Source organism: Apus apus, chromosome 12, assembly GCF_020740795.1.
Source record: "Apus apus isolate bApuApu2 chromosome 12, bApuApu2.pri.cur, whole genome shotgun sequence".
Lineage (NCBI taxonomy): Eukaryota > Metazoa > Chordata > Aves > Apodiformes > Apodidae > Apus > Apus apus.
In genome coordinates this window covers 8,710,777-8,732,566 of record NC_067293.1, presented here as the reverse complement: position 1 = coordinate 8,732,566, position 21,790 = coordinate 8,710,777, and the positions used below count along the sequence as shown (strand labels likewise).

General features: G+C 41.9%; 1 protein-coding gene across 1 annotated transcript; it reads right to left on the bottom strand.

Moving 5' to 3' along the window:
- Nucleotides 1–11,186: 11,186 nt before the first annotated feature.
- Nucleotides 11,187–18,999, bottom strand: LOC127389772 (homeobox protein ARX-like). The gene is made up of 5 exons (XM_051630605.1): nucleotides 18,909–18,999; nucleotides 18,633–18,822; nucleotides 18,481–18,526; nucleotides 12,663–12,949; nucleotides 11,187–11,412 (listed from the first exon to the last, which is right to left on the bottom strand). Exons 1-5 carry the CDS (start codon nucleotides 18,997–18,999, stop codon nucleotides 11,187–11,189), a joined length of 840 nt encoding a protein of 279 aa, XP_051486565.1.
- Between the last annotated feature and the right edge of the window lie 2,791 nt (nucleotides 19,000–21,790).

Here is a 21,790-nt window from a genome sequence, read left to right as displayed (position 1 = left end):
GGTAACTCCACTTGGCAAATGTCTGGGATTGACCCAGAAGTATTTGCCAGAGTTCACCTTTAATTCCTTGTTTCCTGCCATTGCTGCTTCTGTTGTCCCAGGAGTTTACCCTTTAAAAGAACTAGTATCCTGGCTTCCTGGGACTTGCCTGTTCCCTGCTAAACTGGGCAACACAAGAAAGTAAAATACACTAAAAGTCCCTTTTGAAACAGAACCAAGTAGCTTAAGAAACAGCTCTTCCAGACTGAAGGCTGCTCTATCAATGCTGCTCTATCAATGCTGCCTGCTGCAGTGCTCTGTGCCTTGCTTTTGAGAGGCAGGTTTTCAGACTGGCTTCAAGGGGTGAGGAACTGGCCTTGCTGGTTCAGGTTGCTACCTTGACTGTCCTTGAGACCTCGCTTGCTTGTGATGTGCTCACAAGTGTCTTCTCTTGCCCTTCCAGTATTTCTAAACAAATCTCGGCTTAACTGAGTACATAATTCTCTCCCCTGGTAAACTTTCTGGAAACTTTATAAAGGGAAAGGTATGGTCAGTATTTCAAAAGATGTATGTGTTTTCTGCTATAATTAGGTAGAATATGGACATAGCATTATAGGTTCAATTAAAAGCGTGGCAGTTGTGTGCGACATAAAAGATTCTTTTGTTGAAAACTGGCCTGAGTTACGACTGTTTTCTACACATTAATTTGCTTTGTACATGCAGAATGGAGTTGATTGAACAGCATGATTGTCTGACGAGGGCTGAAAAGCAGCACTTGCTGTAGGTAATTTAAATTGAGCTCTATTATCATTTACGGATTTATTCTGCTTAGAATCAATAAGATGAAAAAGGGTCTGAAAGCTTTACACTAATGCTAATCACATCTGGGTCAGTAACTCCTTGTGTTTAAGTTATGTATTTCTTCCCTGTATTCACAGAGCTACTTGGAAAGTGAAATATTTAAAATATCTTCCACTGAAGATATTCTTCCCACCTCTTCTACTTCACAGAGAATTCAGCATTGATAAATATTGTACTGAAGAAGTTCACTGAGAGGGAAGTGGCACCAACCAAAAGTACAAAAGAGATGCTCTGGAAAGGAGCTCAGCAAAGAGTGCCTTGAAAATGTTGTTATAAGGCAGCATTCTTGGTGGTTGGAGATTCTACTCTGACCCTAGGATGCAGAGCTAAGCTGGTTTTGGTAGCTGCATTCATTTAACTTTCTACTATAGCAACAATTTTGTTCCTGGATAATTTATCTTTCTCAGAGAGGTATCACTGGGCCCAGAACAGAAGAGAAGAAACAAAAGACAGACCAGAACTGAGATTATTTTGGTATAGTGATGCAATCAAGAGAGAATACAATTAAAGGAATTTTGTATGTATCAAGCAGAAAAAAAGGTAAAATGACCCCAAAAAATCAGCTCAACAAATTTAATTGTCCACTGAGACCTTGGTTATTGTCTTTGGGGCTGCAGGCAAGGGGCAGAAGTGTGCTGTGCTGAAGGGGTGTGTCTGGCAAACTGGAGGAGAGCCGTCAGGTTCTTATGAGAAAGAAACCTTAAACACAGCATGACTCTGAAGGAGGAGCCATGGTGAATTTCCCCATACTCCAGATTTGTTTTGTTCCTTTTGAAGTTCAGGAACTGGTGCTAAAAGTATGGCTTAAAGAGAAGATAAGGGAAAAAAAAAAAAAAGAAAACAAAATAAGACCCCCGTGTTCTGGTTTGAGCAGGTTGTAGTAAGGATGTCTACTGCATTAATGCCTAATTGTGTCATTTATTTGCTCTGCAGTACTGGATGGACTGTACCTCCTGCAAAGAAGCCAGGAAGGGTAGTAAAAAGAGTAAGCTGAACTGAATCTCTTTAGGGATTGGGTTTGCAGTGCCCTGACAGAGCCTGCTGCTGTGTGAAATCCCTGACTTTTCACAGAGAGCAGCAGAGTAAAGTGTGGCAAAAGGATGAAATAGGTCTTGTCTAAGGCGTGTTGAGCTACAGGGGCAGAGTCAGAAGTAGAGTTAGTCTTTCAAGTCCCAGGTGAGTGTCCTGGCCTGCTGCATCTCTGTTCAGATACAGGAAGGTTAGCTCTGGACGATTAAACCATCAGTGCTATTACAACTATAGCCCATTGTGTACTCCACTGTTGGAGCTGATTGTCAAATCATCATTATTTCATCAACCAAGTGGCTTTCCCTCCTCATACTCAGTTGCTCTAGATACCTGAGAGTACTATTCCAGAGGATTAACTTTTTTTTAAAGTTAAAAAAAATAATATTAAACTTTTCTTGTATCAAAATGGGCTGGAGCAGCTAATACAATCTCTTGCAGTAAATAGCTATAAAAACATCAAAGGTTTGGATAACTGTTAGCTGTATATTTTGTAATGCCTATTGTATTTCCATTTTGTTAGTTCTATTTAAAGAGCAATATTATCATGCCCCATTTCCTGTTAGATAGTTCTATTTGTCTGCTCTACAGGAGGCAGGAGATTCTAGGTCCAAAAGAAATTATCTCTCAGTAAATTACTCCTAACTCCATTACAGAATACTAAGTACTCTCCCCTTACTGTGTGAGCAGCTTGAAGAGATAACATTGCAATTTATTTATTTGCTTTGTCCCATGTATATAGGTGACACATGAAGTCATCTGAGCAGACAGTGATAACTGATAGATACATTAGATCAGTCACATACAGCAGAGTTTACTTTGATTATGTAGTAAGTGTCAAGATGTACAGTAGCTGATGTCAGTTTGATCTCTCCTACGGCATATAATGGCTTGTCTTTTTCATGGTTGAATGGACACTAATTTTTGTCTAATAAGTAAGCTATCAGTTGAGTGTTTTAGAGAGTAGCCAGAGTTTTTTTATCCTACTGAAAGGGAAACCATTCGTGAAATTATTTTAAAATTTGTTTGGATTGCTTCTTGTATTCATTTTTCTCCTTCTGAAGTCCCTGTTTACTCAAAGGTATTAAAGGTACAATAGTTTCTAAGGACCTGCTGTGAATCTCTTGCATTGTGTATGAGACCTTTCCATATTGAAATAGTAGCAGAGAAGAGAATATTTTGTCTCTGGATGTGTAGCTGCTAGACTCTATGTAACATATCTGAAATGGTAAAGGGAGAGAAGAAGCAGTGTTATTACAACCCCCATCCTTCCCCTGTGTAGGAATTATCTATGACTAACTTTGTAGGTTTGTTTTATTATTCTTAGTACGCAGCCATGGTTTCAGTGGAGTTGTGTTTATGAAAATAACTCATAAAAGTACATTTTGCAAGGCAAAGCCCAAAGAGAATGCCAAAGTAGTACTTGCAAGCTCTGGAAGCAAAGGGTAATGTTCTGGGCTGTCTAGCATGGCTTAGCCTCCTGGCACAAGGGCAGTTCCAGGGGAAACATGTTTACAGTGAATTGTCATTTTTATATTTTTGGTAATATGTCAATTAAATAAAACAACAACAAACAACAAACCCTAACTTTTTGGTCACTACAATATAGTAGTAATTATTAACATCTCTGAACCCTATACCATTAGCAGGGTACATCAGTGGGACCAGAAAGACTCTGTTTAGATTTTCTCTTTTGTTTCTCCCTGACAGATCGAGCTAGTTTAGCTCTCATTAAAGTGATCCATGGCTCTTATTCAGCAGGGTGTTGAGGCCTTTGATGCTTCATATGCATGGAGGTAGGTGTTTCCTTGTTTTTCTTTTGTTTGTTTGTTTTCCGGTCTGGAAATGTCTTCCTTTTAGATCTTTGCTAGTGCATAGGAAATTCCCACAAAAAGCTCTGTTTTGCTGGGGATGGCCAGGAAGATTTTAACACTGAACGGAAACCACCTAGTCAAATGCAGGGTGTGAATAACCAGTTTTTAAGTGGTCATGGGGCATTTTGAGGGTGCTTTTTGATTTTCTACAATAATCAAAGTTTATTTTCATTGTTAACTATGTTATCCTTTGATACGCATGTCTGAGTCTCTTAAGACTAGGGTTTGTACAGACATTTGAATGGCCTGCACTGTACTTTATTTCTCCCATCAAAGTGTTCTTCCACAAGCAAAACTGCTGAATGCTTCACTGTTGAAGCAGTGAATAATTACATGTATTTGACTGCAGCATAGACAAGCATTTTTGTCTTAAATGTTTCCAAGAATAAATGTTCCTGAAATGGCATCTTCACAAGGTAAATTATGTAAGAGTCATTAGTAATGGCCATGTCTGTGCTGGAAACAATAAATGAGGTTCTTTCTGTCATCTCTTGGTTTTAGGATGAGAAACTGAGATGCAGATTGACTTACTTTTAAAATTGATAATTTTGTGTGTGTGTGCTCTAGTAATGCCTAGAGCTGCTCTATTGCTGCCATGTCTCGGCAGTCCTTAGCACTTGTCATCCTCTCTGCTTGGGGAGAGTGATTTTGTTTGACATCCAGGGCTGTGCTCAGAGCAGTGTGCTCACCACAGTCCCAAAGCAGAGACCCTGCTGTGGACCTGGGAACTGAGTATGAATCTCTTCCATCTGTTCCTCCATCCTCCAGAAGTAGCCCTCCCTTGGCTTAGCTCTACACAAAGGAGGTGAATGCTTAGAGCACCACTGCTAAAAGTGCTAAAACTGAAAACTTTATTGCTGCAGTCATCAATTTCTCTGCTAGTTTGATTTGAGAGAGCACTAACAGAGGTAAGACTTAGATGTTCTGATAACTTAATGAGGAGTGTATCTCCACATTCTTCTCATACATTAACATTGTAGCCTGCTTCACTTCTCTTTCTGCATTCACTTTGGGATGTATCGAAAATAAGTCTACAGTAATGCTGTCCTTTCTTGTCTTCTTTCACAAACATTAATCGCATGATTTTTTATCAGTACAAAATAACCCTGGAGATAGGGCAGTCTGTGGATCAGCTTCTGTGAAACTAGAAAACTGAAATTATTTTGTTCAATTGTGTGTGAAAGTCAACTTTTGTCAAAATCTCTAGCTGTGACTGAGTACTTAGAAAATGCAATGTATTCTTTTCTTTAGCAGATCACCTAAATACATTTTACTACCAACCCTTTTGAACCAGATGAAACTGTAATTCAAGCTGTCTTGTCTGCTTCTGCTTTAGTTCACAATAATGTCAGTAGGCTGCTCACACTGAAGACTTAAGTTTTCATCTGTAACAGCTACATCAGGCATTTTGTCCAAGTTTTTTTGCAGATCATTACTGGTAAGATACGCTTTCTAAAATAATAAAAAACCTAACAAACAACTATTCCCCATTCAGTATATATTTTTAGCGTAAAAGTTTTGTTACTCCATCAGTGTGACTTTGCAAGCTCATTCCCATCTTCCAGTGACTTCCTGCCAGCCATCACAGAGCAATTCTTCTTCAGCTGGAATATAGGAAATGCTGCCGTTAAGGAATGAAGTTAATTGGGAATATTATGTTCCTTCTAGGAACCGTGCCTTCTCATACTGCTTGACTGAACGTTTTCAATTCTTGAAAGTTAACCTCACATTTTTTTAGTAAACTGAACATGTTAGGGTGTGAGGGACAGCAAGGCCAAGGGGTGAGAGGGGACAAGCAGCAGGGTGAGCTGGCTTATCTGCTGAGGTAGCTGCTCTGGGCTGTGGCTCATTCATCTGCAGCAGGGGCAGCTCTATCCTCAGGGCTGGACGTGGCGGGAAGGGTGTCTGGGACAGTGTCCAGACCTGGAAGCAGTGAACAGGCAGTGAAGGCACAGGTTCTGTGTGGGCAGAAAGAGCAGCCCCAGCTGAGTCAGGTATTTCTTAAGCCACAGGGAAGCTCTAAGAGCAAAGATGAGCCAGTGATACAGCTGGTTCCAGTGGTCCCAGCACAGGGCACAGCTCTGCCCCTCGGCAAAGTGTGTTGAGGGAAGGACAAAATGCTGCTGATAGTGAGGGGTGAGGGGAAGGGTGTGAGAAACACTGAGGCTGGGCAGGACGAGGCAGGATGTGCTTCAGGCCCCAAGCAGAGAACTCTGTGGCCATGGAGGGTCCTCAGGGGGCTGGTTTTCCTGACAGGAACTGCAGCTATGGAGTGCCCATGCTGGAGCAGGGGATGGTTTCAGGTAGATTGATGCAGACTGTTACACAAGCCACTAGCTTGACTTCTTGGTAATCCATATTTAGAGCTGCTTGAACATAAGGTATATAGAAATGTCCTGCATTAACTGCATTTGATATAATTTGGGTGGTTGTATAGCTCAAGTGCATTACAGGTGGCATGGGTACCATCACATGCTTCTTCCTATGTGTATTTTGTTCCCACAGCTTCCTGGGAAGCCACAGCTCAGAAATCTGCTGGTAAATATATTTACATTGCCAAGGGTACACTTCACACAATCTTTTTCTCTCCCTCTTTCTTTTGGCAGTCTAGGCTTTATGTAGTTGTAATCCATGGCATTTAATGACAGGGTTGAAAATGGAGAAGTTGCTAAATATCTCAGTAATAGAGAAAAAACAAATGTTCTTCCTTGGGAAAAAACATCTGAAATTTGGGTATGGTTTCCCCTTCCTTTGATTTAAGGCATCTTTCATAGGATGAACAAGTGGAGCAAAATTATTAGCTGGCTGGAGGATAGAAGAATTTTTTCAGAGAAATTCTCATTTACCTGGTTTAGATTAAAGTAATCAGATTTTTATTTTCATGTGCAGTGCATTTGGATTTATTAATCAGAATAAGGACAAAAATGTAACATCCCATGCTATGGTTGACAAATTTGCAGTGAGGATCCTGTAGCAAGCTAGTGGTTTACATCTCATGTAACTTGAAATAAAGGAGTCACTCACACATTCATAATCAATACAACTACTTCTACTTTGCATGAATTAAGTAATTTGTATGGCATTACTGATTGGGGCATTTATATCCCTATTCAGAGCACTTCTGTATTTCAACCCCACAAATGGTAAAGGCAGGTGCATGCCAGTTACCCACAAAACCAAGGCAAAGCTCTATGGGGAAACTCTTTTATGTTCATCTAGATTTGAATTTGTAGTCCCTTTCCAATTACTGTGCTAATTGTTTAAGAGATTGCTAGACTAAAAAAGTTTTTAATCACTAATCTGTTTTTGAAAGGAACTTATGGGCTCAAAACCTGAACTACATACTTCTTAAATTAATTTTCTTCATGAATACTTCTTCCTCAATACAGATTTGTGAGTCAGAACACCCTACTGTGCTTGCTTCTTTGTCTTCTCTTCAAACACCTGGCCTGTTATTCTCCCTTTTTTTCCCCCAACAAAATTGCTCTTTCTTTGTAGGCAAGTTTCTGATGATGATATGTCATTGGAAGTACGGAAATTTACCCAACATCCTATGTTACCAGAACTGAACTTGGGGCAGAGACTGAAGAGAAAAGACCTGACAATTTAGCCAAATGTGAGCACTCCAATAGAAATACTAGTGAACATTTATTGAACAGACAGCAATGTGCTGCAGAATTGTCCAAGATGACACCTTAAAAAATTGTGATGTGGAGAGTAATGTCACAAGGTTTATTTGGAAACTGAGGTTTTTTCACAGTGGGTTAGTGGCTGTAGAAAGTAAAGGTCTGTGTGTGTGTATAACTTCTGTGGTGCTTTGAAAATCCTCCCCAACATTTGTGCTTTCAGGAAAACCAGTCAAACCAAGTAAAACAACCAGGGATGCAGGCCTGCTTCTGTTTTAACCTATGCCAGGAAACCAACTTGATGTCACCCAGAAAAGAATTAGGCTGCAACCTTTCTTTATTCAGAAGAGAGGCATAAGGTCAAATCCTGCAGCCTTAATCCAGGTCAGTGCAGGCTTTGGTAAATTAGGAGTAAAGAATTTGGTGCATAGGACAAGATAAAGTGTTGGGAAATAATTGCAATGTTCAGTGTGAGAAACTCTGTAAAATGGCTGGCCTGTTTAGAATGTGGGATGGTGTCCTCCTCATTGCCCTGAAAATAGCTAGGAAAGTAAATGTCCCTGCTTGGTTCCTGGTAAGAGTGTTTATCCTTGCGTAGCTGTGAAACTAGGCTGAAGGGTTTTCAGTTAAATGCTCCCTGAATTTCTTTTAAAATGTAATTTTAATACTATGTTCATAATAGCTTGTAATTAAGCCTCTTTATTTAAATTTAAAATAGAGCAATGTTTCTGAATAAGTAAACCTTCTTCCCTTGGTGTGATATTTCATTGTAATATAGTAATAATTGACTTAAAAATTTTGGTTACAAGTGCACTCTGGTTTCTAAGCTAATTTCAAGTGTTGTCCTGCATATTTATTTTCTTAATATCATTAGCTCTCACAGCTGGCTTCTCAATTCACATAAAAGAATGGCATTTTATTGGAAGGAGTCATTGAAGGAGAAAAAAAGAAATCAGTTTGAAGAAAACCTCTCTGTATTTCCAACTCAAACCAGATGAAACACCAGTGAGTTGTGTTCTCTACCTGGTACCTGTTGGGAAATGATTGCAGACACCATCTTCTGCCCAAATGGCACAGGAATGGTGGCTCCTCTTTAATCAGTAATGTAACAAAACAGGCAATGTACTTACCAGTGCAATTCTGTCATGTGTCAAGTAGGACACAGGAGCCCGAGGCCACAGAGCCATGCATTAAATATACAGCAAAGTGGAGACTGTCCCTGCCTCAGTATGACAGAGGAGGAACAGAGACCATAGCTCGTGGTGGCAGGGGGGTGGGACTGAGTGGGTGATGGCTGTGGTTTCAGTAAGAGGAAGGTGTCTTGGAGGAAGGGTGCCCTCATGTAAGAATTAGGAAAGAGCAGCACAGATCAGTGTGGCAAGGGGTTAGGAGCCAACCCTGTGGTTCCAAGTGGTGTGAAAGTGGCTGTGTGTGCTGGGAAGGGGGAGCCGCTCCCAGCTCTGGCGTGAGCTCAGACGAGTGGAGTTACGTGCCGCTCTGTGTGTTAACTGCTGTCCCTGGAAGAATTTCTGCTAGAGCTATTGGAAAAAGGTTGTTGATAGATGAGTTACCTCTGGTGTAAGTGGTGAAATCAAAATAATCTTATTTGTGATTCTGATCTCCCCCCCACCTCCTCCCAGTGTGAGTGAGATCCCTGCAGCCCTGTGGTCAATGATGATTTTGGTAATTACATAGGACCTACAATTTTATGCAAGGTATCAAAACAGCCTTCAGCAGTTATTTTTCACATGCTGTTTCTGATGACTTTGTCTAGGAATATAATTTGGCAAAACTCCCTAGGTTTTATCTTTATTGCAGAGTTCTTTTCTGAATGGCTCATGGCAAACGCAGAACAGTTTCTGCTACTTTAAATGAAACGGTGCCACAGCCTCCATTCCTGCAGAACCTCCTTGCATTGCGAGAGAGAGACACCGATGGCAAGGAAAGATGCCACAGAAGCCTCTACAGAACAGAATACGAGTTGTGTAATGACAGTTTTCAAGCCATTAACCTACTTAAAAGGTTAATTTGGAACAAACTCGGTGGTTGAGTGGATACTGTGTTGTGCTGCCAGTTGGCAGTGTGGGCCTTGAGAGTAGATCGGTGGAAGTGAATAGCTGTTGTGGAAAAAACACACTCCAACTTTTGTGAAAGGTTCTGGTTACGTCACTTCCCAAGTCTCCTGCTGCTTCACTCACAGTGCAGACCCAGTGTAACTTGAGTAGAAAGCTGGCTTGTCCCAACAGTAAAATACCACCTTCTCCTACCTGTGCTAACAATGAGGTCTATGAACCCAGAAATACTCAAAACCAGTCAAAGCTATTTGATGAGACTGGTTTCAGAGGAAATGGAAAACTGTTCTCTCTGATCCAGTGAACTGCCTTCTCTGTCATATACTGAAGTACAAGCTTAGAGGAGTCTACAGAAGCAGCAGACAGGTATCTGGAACTCTGCACTCAGAACTCTAGCCTTGAAAATGTCTGTGTAGTCTTAAGAGTAGTCCCAGAGCTGTCTTAAGAAAGAAGTTCTAAAACGTACAAAATCTTTTCAGTGTGAATTTAAGGGTTTGAGAACAGTCTTGAGGAGCCAGGCAGCATCGGTGGAAGAGTTCATGTTGTCCCATCAACCCAAGGAAAAGAGCTTGGACAACTCCTACAGGTATAGGGAAGGTAATCTTCATGTATGGCCTTTCTTTTGTAATTGCTAAGCAACAATTAGCACTTGTATAACTCTACCATTTGCACAATGTCATGTTTGTTTAATCAATCCTCACAACAGCCCTGTGAGGTAGGCAAGTAAGCTGCAAAAGGAGGATACTGCTTACCCTCACTTTCCTCTAAAGCATCAGATCTGTAGATGAGATAGTTTTTCTCAGTCCCATTTCCTGAGGCCAGAACGAGAGTCCAGGATTTTGATGAACTGTAGACTCCTGCTCAATAAGGCATCTGTTTTCCAACATCAGTCCAAGGATGAATGTAACACTACACATTTCGTTTTCACTTAAATTCTGAATCTACTCAAGGCATGACGTGCAAGTCATCTGTTAACTTACTGGTCTGGTAAGATGTACCAGTAATCATGCTAAAAGTATTCAGCAAACTCATATTTACAGCTATGATCTACTTACTGGTATATATATACACAGAGAACTACACACAATTTACTGCACATTGATAACCAACTTTCACAGGATACAGTTTTCATATACAAAGGTTAAGCTTTTTTAATTATTGAAACACTGTCACCCTGAACATAAAACAATCTTTTTTTTTTGTACTCCATACAAACCTAGTTAGGAATCAGAAGCCTATACTGAATAGTCCCCATCTCATTTCTGCTAAGTCTGTCTAAAATGCAAGATGTCACTGGCATTTGCACTTCAACATGAAGCATGGTCTCAGAGTCAGTAACTACTGATTCTTACATCTCAAGTACTGCTCCTCCTGAGAAGTCAGTTAAGAATTGCTTAGAAAACAGAAGTTATTCCTACAAATAATTTTGAACCTTTGGACTAGCATCTGGTGACTTCGGGGATTTCAAAGCTTCAGATTCACATGAGCCTGAATTACAGAGATGATAGAGCTCCTGCTTCTCTTTCTATAGTGTCAAACCCGATACAATTTACTATCTGATTTCATGATGTAACGAGGGAAACTAATTTTTAACGGGGTTGTTTCCTTTCAGTCCATTACTGAAGATGGAGGAGTTACAGCTCTGTGTGTGTGTTCTTTCTTTTTTTAAACATGTGTCTCTAACGGGAGCTACTTATCGGAGAAGGCATTCACTTTCCTCTCTGTGGCTCCAGTCTGTGGGAGAGCTCCTAACAAAGTTCTTTGTTAGTGTTTGCAAGACTGGAGATGAGGTTTAATTGAGGGATTTGTGCTGAATGTTCTTTCGCTTTGAGTCTTAGTGCTGCAATGCTTGACGTTTTCCTTTCAACTGCTGCTGGATCAGTGAAGGCAGTAAGAGCAGGGTCTGAAGGGGGTCCAGGAGCTTTCATTAGTACTGAAGCTGTTGTCATGAGAGGATTTAAAGCATTGAGAAACCTATATTTGAAAGAAGTCAGTATTATCCAAATTAAGAATTGTTTTGGAGAACAAGTACTTACTGAGTTGCAGCTTCCCCCACCCAAAGATTAGGAAAAGATGTGCCAAAATTTCCTAATTCATCCAAATATACATTCTGTTTTCCAGAATGTATTTTAGCTGCATTTTGCATTGTATTGTCTTGCCCTTAAAAAAACAAACACACCCCAAACAAAAATCCAAACACTTTTAACAAAAATAAATAAGAGAGAGGATAAGACATGGCATACAGATACCTAGAAGAGTAACCACCTGCTTAACTCTTGATGCTAAATCCTTTCTAAACAAGCCTTGGATGCTTAGATAAGCCTGTTCTGTGAAAGCAACAAACCACCTCATAAAAAGCCCAATTTATGTGGATGTTTATGTAGCCAATTTGTTGAGACAAGTTATTCCACATGAAAGGCTGCACTGGTGTGTGTTAATATGGAACTATGACCCAGGCTATAATTTCAGCAAGAGAAGAGCACTATCTTTTTTAAAAATTATATGTGTCTACACACCTATTATATGTATGCACACACTCTGCACACATGCTTTTTTTCCTCTCTTCTGGGGTGCAATAGAAGAGCAGCAGCATTTTGGTGGTAATTTCAGGTTGTCAGGCAATAAAGCCCAGACAGTAGATTCAGCTGAAATGAATTGCTGAAGTTCTAGGTGTCTGACCACAGAGAAAGAAAAGGAGGCTTAGCTGTGGGTTTGCTGTGTGTGTTGAGAGCACATCACCTGCCAAAGGAAAAGGCTTTTAGTTAGACATGTCAGACTCATGAAGATGTCTCTCTCAGTTTCTCTCTCAAGCTGTGTCACTCCTGCATCCTTAGTCCTGGTCTCCTGAGAAGAAATGTCTAATACCTTTATTCTGTCACATCACCTACAAGCCATGTCTCTTCGCAGTCACATTGTTATGGTGCATAATCTGTGTCAGTCTGTGAGATGAGGATGGAGCTGGAGCCACCTAGATTACAGCAGTCTCAGTGCAGATCAGAGTTCAATGAGACCAAAATTTCAGTAAGTGTGTACAACTGTTTTACAAACAGTAATTAAATATTTTTGCTAAAATTAACTTAAAACTAAATCTTGCTGTTCTTAACCAAGTGATTCTACACACAAACTAAGCCTGTTTAATGTTTATTATCTATGGGAACATGTTTGTTGAGAACATGAGCATTTTTTTAACAGTTTTGAGATTTAGAAAAAAAAAAATTCTATACCTTCCAAAATGTGGATTTAAAATAGGATTTCTGAAGAGAGAAGTCCAGGTAAGGCTGTTGAGGCCAAATGACCCTAAGGTTGAAGGACTAAAGGCTGGAGACATGGATGGCACAGCCAGTGTTGAAAGAGGCATTGACCTCCACGTGTGATCTAGGAGGGGAGAATGATTCAGTGGAACATCCAAAAGTAGACCAAGTGGGTGCGTTAAGGAGATTCCTGGAACAGTCCCCAGAATTTCATTTTTTTCACGTTTCCTCCACTTTGCCCTTCTGTTTTGGAACCAGACCTTCAATAAGAAATTATAAAGGCATTAGCTGAACTTACTCTGCAGTTTGTTTTACCAGCTACTACTGCATGCAGTGAGACAGACAGCAAAATATTTATTGTTAAACCAAAACACACTTCTTCAATATTAAAGAGCCATTCATAGATGCCTTAGTGGTTTTATTAAGAAAGAAACCAGTTACAAATATTGTAGATTTGAATACTCTCTAGCTCTGACTGAAAATGCCCATATGTTTGAAAGTCATTGTAATCTATAAACCTATCACCTCAGAACTCACGATCAGTTATTAAAAATTATCATTCTTCCTTTTATGAGTTATTAATAGAAAATTAATTTTCAAATTTTTACAAAGCCATTCAAGAGGGGACTATTTCTGTAGAGATACTTTGGGATGCAACTTAAACATGACTGTAAGAGTAACTAGGACAAATCTATGGAGTGTGCTTTTTATCTTGATAGCTGGACCATACATTTCTGTACAGAGAATTCAAAAGTAAAAAGAGGTGCTTTTTTCATCTGCCATGCATGCAAACAGCATATAGTTACATGAAAATGATTAAATTGCAGTGAAAGCCAATACTAAAATCTAGCAAGCAGTATTAGAACAAGGTATCAAGCTGTTCTCCTAAAGGGGTTTCAGCTAGTATTGGTTTTGTGTAGTAAGCTGCTCAGTGTATTGGCTCTTCAAGCCTGACTAGTCACTCTTTTAGCCCATTAAACATATTTTAAGGACTTTAGTCAATTAAATCTACAGATCAGAAAACTGACTCCTCACACTTATTCTTTAGCGTGCACTGAGCAGACCTTTTCAGACCCAGGATGGCAACAGGCAGTGGAGTCAAGAGCATCAGCTCTAAAGCAAGGGAAAGAGATCCTAAACCAAGATTTTAAAAATGGGTGCTGCCTGGGTTGAAAACTCCACATCCGAATGCCCTCAGCTGCTCAGGTCTTGTAGGCCCCTCTACAGTGGAGGTCCTTGAAGGTGATTTCTGTACTGGATCTGGACTTGGAAAACAGGCATGAGCTGTGGCTCATAATCTCATTCAACAGTCTTGTATATAACCACTGTTGAAATTCCCTGAGCTGCTTGCAAGCATGTTCTAGGTATTATACTTAAATGCTCTAATCAGGATTCAGTATTTAGTAGAGGAACACAAGGAACAAAAGTTCTTGGAAAGACCAGCTTTTGTCCTGAACAGAATTAGAATCTTCTGAAATTCTGATTTAGGACAAAGGTAAATTTGAAATATAAAGATATTTTACCATTCAGTGCAGATAAATTAATAGTAAGAATCTTGCAAAGTCACTAAACCAAACAAAAATAGTAAAACTTAATGCAAAAATTTGTCTCAAAAATTCTTTAAAGAATAAGTGTGTTTGGAAGAAAACCCTTCCTCGTACCAGAGCGCTGATGGACAAACCAGGAGGCTGTAGAACACCACAGCCTTCTTGTCCTGAGTTTGTTGTTATTCCTATGCACGTCAATAACAATTTACTCTTTCAAAGCACTTGCTATGGGCTTCTCAGGAGCCAGCTGAAGAATTACTATTCTAGTCCTTTAGTTGTATATATTATCTTTACACTGGGAAGCTGCTGTCCTCCTGGAGGAGGGATTCATACCCCTCAGGTTAGGTATGTAACATGGAATTGTCTCACTGTACAGGCAGAGGGAGGTGCCTGTACAGAAGAAAAGTCAGAACAGCAAAAATTTAAAGTTTGTACTCAAAATTCTTAAGTGGTCTGACTCATTCTTTGGTGATTTCTCCAGCAACCACAGGCTTCAAATGATCAGATGTCAGGAATATCTGAAGCAGTGAAACACCAGCCAGCTATGCCTGCATGAAGTGAGGACTAGACACTTGGTCTGCATTAGTCCAAGACAGGGGTCTGGTAAGAAAAATGAGCTTGATTACTGGGATCAGATAACTTTAAAAATCACTGTTGACCAGTAATCCCAAATACTTGTAAGCGCAGCTTAGCTGAGCTTTCACAGGAGAAGACCACTAACCCAAAGGTGTTAGTGTTTTCTGTGAAAATAAAATCCAATTAAAAAGCCACTGAACAGTCTTACACTACAGATATGCAGATAGAGCCTTTCCTAAATAAGCTAAAACAAATGCTGCACAGGTCTTTATTTCCTTGTTAAATCTTAACATTGTTCTTCAATCTGTTCTTCACAAAGAAGCCTCTGTCAAAACACAAAATGAGACAGCTGCTTTTTCTGTCCTAAAGCAAATCCATTTGATCACTCCAGACATGCACGTTGGCTGGAAAATAACCTTTTTAATGTTACAGGGAATTTTGGGTTTACAACCAAACTTGTTTAGTCAGCTCTCAGATTTTGTATTTATCAAACTGGGAGGAAATACCAGCATAGATAACTAATAATTCTATTTAGAAAAAAAAGGCAGGCTTTCAGTTCCTGCTATAAACTCATCAAAGCAGGTGATAAAAGGGGCAAGGACATATCTCATTCCTTATACCAACGTGACAAACAGCTTTCAAAATTCAGTGCGTACATTATAGTCATTAACATTCAGATTAGTCATCTTGAAGCTTTTGTTAAGCAGTTTTCCTTTGCTTCCAATAAAGGGCATAACTTGCTTTTAATCTATTTTGAGACACATCTGAAGTGCCAAACTAAACATAAGAGGAACTGCTATACCGGTCTTAAATTTTTATAGTGTGACTGTAATATTAGTGGTAAAATTCTTCAGAAAAAATGCATTACTTAATACTCAAAGATGAGTTTTTAACTATCAAGTTTGAATTATATGCTAAATATTACACAATATTTTTGAAGTTACTAGATCCACACATCTGACAAAAGACATTTGGATCTTGTAAAAAGAAAAAGGTGAGTGTGTAAAAGTTCATAGCTTGCTTTCTGCAGTTTCCTTTAAAAATGTGTCCTATTTAATTGACATAATACCTACCAATGATAAAAAGAGACATAAATGTGGCCAACTGTACCATGTTTCTGCTGTAGCTGAATACAGGATTATAATTAGAAAATATAACAAGAATGCTTAGATCAGTTAAATTTGTAAGCTAATGTTTTAACACTGATGAGGTTTATGGTATGAAATACCTAAGTAATATTTCAGTCCTCACACTGAGAAAATAAAATAATTTTAACTTTTTCTTATTTCCTTCCATTCTGACAACATGAGTTGTGAGAAGCAGAATGGCAACAACAGATGGGAATGCTCTTGAAGAGGATCCCAGTCTGGCTTCTGATTCTGAAAAGGTTTTGCAGGCTCAGACTACTCCCTTCCCAAGGTAAGGAAAAATACAAAGATTCTTGCTGCCATCTCTCTTCCTCTATACAAGCAAATGAGGGAGTGTAGGGAGTGTGTGGAGTCTCTTTGAATTGATGCTGAAATGAGAATATAATAGTGGACTTCTTATTTTTTTTTTTTCCCCTCCAAAATGCAGGAGTGAGGAACATTGTAGTTACTGTAGCCATTTCAGCCAGCTGACAGAGGGTTCTCCCTAGAGAAGACCTCAATTTGAAAACACACTGAGGTGAAGAAATGATCTGATAGCATTTGGTAAGATCTATTTCCTGGGTTTACATTTGAATAAATAAAAATACAGCACTTTTCATGTCATCTGGTTTAGTCAGGTACCATGGGAGAGGTAAGGAAGTCTTCTTTTCACACAGGACACCATACAGAGGAACTACAAGCATGGGCATATGAGGCAAGTATTTGGGAATTATGATAGCTTTTTAAGGACAGTACAGCGTCATCTATAGACAGTAGCTGTTCTTATGCATCCCCTTATCCCCAGGCTAAGTTGTTTCTCATCTACAACAGAGCAAGAGCATGTACACAGGCACTGTGCACTGGGAAGTTCACCCTGAGCAAACTGTGCTGGTTCTGCTCATGCCCGGGAGACTTGTGTTAGGATCTCACAGGAGTAAGGAGGTGCAAAGTACAGCTCTCTACTGTTCTTTCCATCCACTGAGGATACATCAGCTCTGCTATTTTGTTTGTCAATTCCTTTTTGGCTCCAAGGAAACCTAAACATTTCCATTTCTTTTAGATGAGTAATTGGGAGAAGAGTTCCTCTTGGTCTACCAAGAGCACCACCACAATCTACCACTGCACCATGACTCACAAGCCAAAGACACCACGGAGCAAGTGCCCCACAAAGTGAATGTGACAGTAACAGGGAAGTTAACAGCTTTTCACTCACATCCTCTCCACTGGTAGATGTCATGTGTAATTGCCAGATACTGGAATATTTCAGTGACTAGAGGTTTTAGTGATTGTTGGTGACAGGGACAGGAGAGGGCACATAATTTCCTCCAAGTCCACAAAAATGATGTAAAGTACATCTGGCTATTCTCAGATGAGTCAGTTATGAAATACCATTCATCCTTCTACTTTTCTGAAGGTAGTGAATACTAAAATAAAAGTTAAAAACCCTACAGCTTTATAGATGTTAGCTAGTGAACCATTGCAGATCCAGTGACTGAAGTAACAACAAGGATGACAGTAAGCAAGGATCTGTCCTCAACAGTAGCAAAGCTCTGCAAAAATGAGTAGGGCTGTCACCCTGAGCAGCTGCATCAGTTCTTGGTCTTTCACAAGTACACACATACCCAGAGCTGTGCTGCAGCAGAAATTCAGTCAATGTCTGATATACAGCATAAGCCAAATTTGGTACAATTGTCATTTTGAGCTTCTAAGTACTTTGAAAACCTTCATACCTTCTGAAACTTTTTTTTTTTTCCCTAATGTTTCTAGGTAAAAAAGGACTTCTAGCTTAGACAAAAGATAATCTAAATAAACTGCTTCTTAAGAGGTGGTGTTAAGTATGCATGCTTAGAATCAGGAAAAGCTGTTTGGGCCATTAGCAGTGTAAGAAAGCTGCAGGCTAGGACGTGGTGTCTGTTCTGTGCGCTGAAGTTCTGCGGGAGGGGTTGCTGTTATTACAGCCCTGCTAGGCCATCAAGTTCTCCTGGACACTGTTTGCCTTAAAGGCATCAAATTAATATTTTACTTATTTTAGCCATTTAGAAGCGTGACTGTTTTATTGAGCTAATTTAGGGCAAGAAGGGGGTGTAAGCTTCTTTGAAGCCCAAGTGAATGATTTAGCATCCCCTACAGAGCCCCCACTTGATAAACCAACAAATTGATTTCTTTTTATAATCTCGTAACTCAAGAGACAGTACCTGCCTCTAGACCCATGAAGACAGCAGCAAGTGTGAGTGTGAAGAACGGCCTGGGAGTTCTGAGACGCTGGCTGCTTTCCCCTCGCTGAGGTAACTTGCCAGTTTCACCGTCCTTTCAGAACTAACTGCAGCGGCGGGCACGGGGCGTCCCCGACCTCCTGCCTCCCCCGCTCCGCTGTTCCCTTCTGGCCCCGCTGAGGACGGGGCGATAACCCCTTCTTTGCAGCAGCTGCTCTGCCCTGGCGCCGCGGTTTCCAAACCCCAGCCCCGGGGAGGCGGCGGGAGGCAGGAGGATCCCTCGGCACCAGCGGCTCGACGGGCGCGGCGGCCCCGCTCGCTCACTCACCTGCACACGGGCTTCGGCCAGGTCCAGGCGCACGGCCAGCTCCTCCCTGCGGGCAGCACACCGATAGCCACCGTTAGCCACCGATTGCCACCGATAGCCACCGACAGCCGCCAAGCTGCCTCCCCGCCGCCCGCCCGCCCGCCCGCCGCTACCTGGTGAACACGTCGGGGTAGTGGGACTTGCGGAAGGCGCGCTCCAGCTCCTCCAGCTGGAAGGCGCTGAAGGTGGTTCGGTACCGCCGCTGCTTCCTCCTCACCGGGCCCGCCGCCTCGTCGCGCGCCGCCGGTTCCCCCGCGGGGACGCGCGCCCGGCCGGGCCGCGGGGGCGCCGCGCGCTCCTCGCCTGAGGGGAGAGAAGCGGGGAGTGAGCGGGGCCAGCGGGGAGCGCCCCGCAGCCCCTCACCCCAGCCCCTCCCCGCAGCCCCTCACCGTGCCGCCCCGCCGCCGGGCCCCGGCCCAGGATGCTGTCGATGAAGTAGGAGGTGAGGAGGTGCAGCGCCGGGGGGGCCGCGCTCTGCATGGCTGCGGGCCGCTCCCCCGTGCCGCGCCGCGTTTTATTGGGGCGGGCGGGCAGCGCCCGGCTCCGCGCCCCGGCATTAGCATTTCATTAGCGCTGGCGTCAAGGCCGGGGGTGGGACGCGCCGGGCCCCGCTCGCCGCGCAGGGGCCGGGCCCGCCGAGGCCTCCCCCCCGGGGCACACAACGAGCCCCCCGGCCGGGGCTGCCCCTCGGCCCGAGCCGCCCGCTCGGCCCCGCTGGCCCGTTGTCTGGCGGGAGCTTTTTAAAGTCCATCTTCGAGGGCGCGGGTTTGGAGCGGCTGCCGTGAAGTTTTGCCGGTGCCCGCCGGGGTGCAGGAGAGCCTCGACCAGCCCGTCCAGAGCTGCGGCTGCGGGGCCGAAACTCGCCTTTGTACCCTGCGATGCCGGGAAGGAGGGAGCGAGGTGTGACAGCAACGGCGAGAGTCCCAGGAGTGCGAGGGGAAACTCGGCTGCTTACGCAGGAGGAGAGGGGGTCACTAGGGCTCGCCTCCCGGTGCTTCAGCTGGGCTTAAACTTGTTGGATTCAGCTTTTTAAGACTGACCTTGCCAAGTGCTGGGTGCCCGTGAGTGCAGGCAAAGTGCACAAAGCTGTGCCTGTTTTTCCTGGAGATCTTTTAACTCCACTCCTGCTAGAATTCTGTTGTTGGTGCTGTTACAACAATGATTCTTCAACAGGAGGTCTGGTAACTGTATCCTACGCAGACTTCCAGCAGTTCTGTGATCTTCCTATGGTAAACTGCTAGAGGCTGATATAGAGGACAAAATGACCTGATTTCAAGGTCTAGATTTTGGGGGATGAGAATAAAATACCAGTTTCTATAGAGTCTTAACAGAGGGTGCAGCATAAAAAGGTTTTAAAAAAATCCAAAGCCAAAAATGGTTATAAACTGAAGCTGGACAACTTTAGAAATGAGGCATAGATTAAAAAAAACGTGTTTACAACTAATCTTTGAGACAGCATAGCTAGTGAAGTCCTGGCTTCTCTGTCTGTATAGTTCACTCTTTAGCTGGAGGTGTAAAGGCTGTCGGTCGTGGAGATGTGTTTCCTTCCCAGGTTGTGCTGGCACATGTGTCTTTGCACAAAGAGAAACCCCTGAATCCAGGAAACTAGGTCCAGGAGCTCCAAGGAGATCTCCCAGACCCAAAAGTGACTAAATTTTGTTACTTTTGTTTACCAAACACCCCCAACAGCAGATACTGTTACGTCCTTGCTAGTTGCTCAGGAACATCCATTTGATGCAGGCTGACATTTGCAAAAAGTATTTTCCTGCATTGCCCTCACAAATCTGTTTATTAGAAAACTGTTTGTCTTTCTACAGTTGTTTTACTGCCATTATTATCTTTTGAACCTGAGATAGAGTTTTGAAATCAAGAAATGGCTGGATGAGAAGATCAGTCCTATTTTGTATTTTTGCACATCACTCCAAGATGAGTTGTTCTATTAGTTGGCAGTTTTCTGGCAGTCTTCCTGAATGTTTAAATGAACAATATTACATCCAGAATTGTTCAAGGGTGAATGTATTACAACCACTATTTCTAGGATACAGAATAATTCTCCTTTCATCTTGGGTTAGGTTTGTGTAGCAAGATTTTGCAGCACGGGGAGTACAGAGGGGCTGCTGTGAGAAGATGCCAGAAGTTTCCCCCATGTCTGACAGGGGATGCCACTTGGCTCCAAGATGGACCTATTGCTGGCCAAGGCTGAGCCCATCAGTGATGGTGGTAGTGCCTCTGGGATAACACGTTTAAGAAGGGGGAAAAAATAAACCAAACCAAACAAAAAAGAGTGGTGGAACAGCTTGGAGAGAGGAGTATGTGATAGGAACAATTCTGCAGACACCAAGGTCTGAGAGGGGAGGAGGTGTTCCTGGTGCTGCCACAGATTCCCCTTTAGCCTATGGTGAAGATCATGGATGTTAACAGTGGAGCAGACATCCATCTGCAGCCCGTGGAGGACCCCATGCTGAAGCAGGTGGATGCCTGAAGGAAGTTGTGATCCCATGGGAAGCTCATGTTGCAGCAAGCTCCTGGCAGGACCTGTGGATCAGTGGACTGATACAGAGCGGCTTGATGGGCACATGGCATCCAGCTAAGGTCAACCCACCACACACCTGAATTTTTTTTTATATCCTCAGGCAAGTCACACTTAAAACTTCTGACTGAACTTCTGACTTGGTATTTTTGAGTTACCTTATCATGAGCTAGATAACCTATGTTGTACCTGCTGCCTAATGCCATGGAAAAATGCTGTAAAAGAGTGTGATCTAAAAGATATTTTAATAATTTCATGTTTAACCAACATTGTCACTAATGTTTTCTTGGTTTTCTTTGGCTCCTGTACAAAGTAAAGTTGACAGATAAATTGTAAAGCTCACTTTGTCCACAAGGTGTTTGGAAAATAAAAGGAAGCATATGTGTATGTCTGTGGATGACAGCAGAGTTGCAATTGCATAAGGGGGACTGGTATTTGTGGTGCTTGAAATGTTTCTTGGTTTGTTTTAAGAGCACATGTGTTATGTACATCAGCATTTTTTATAGTGCTTTAAATAAATAATTGTATTTTACTGAAGTTGTAATATTTAGTCTTAGGAAACAAAACCTAACTATATTTATATTGAAAGTTCTGAGATAAAATAGGTGATGAGGTTAACAAGAAAAATTTCTTTAAGAAAATCTGAGAAGTTAGGTGGACAGCTCAGCATAGATCTGTATTGGCTTGAAGAAAGAAGATGACTGCTTACTGTAGACTTGAGTGCAGAACTTAGAGAAAGCA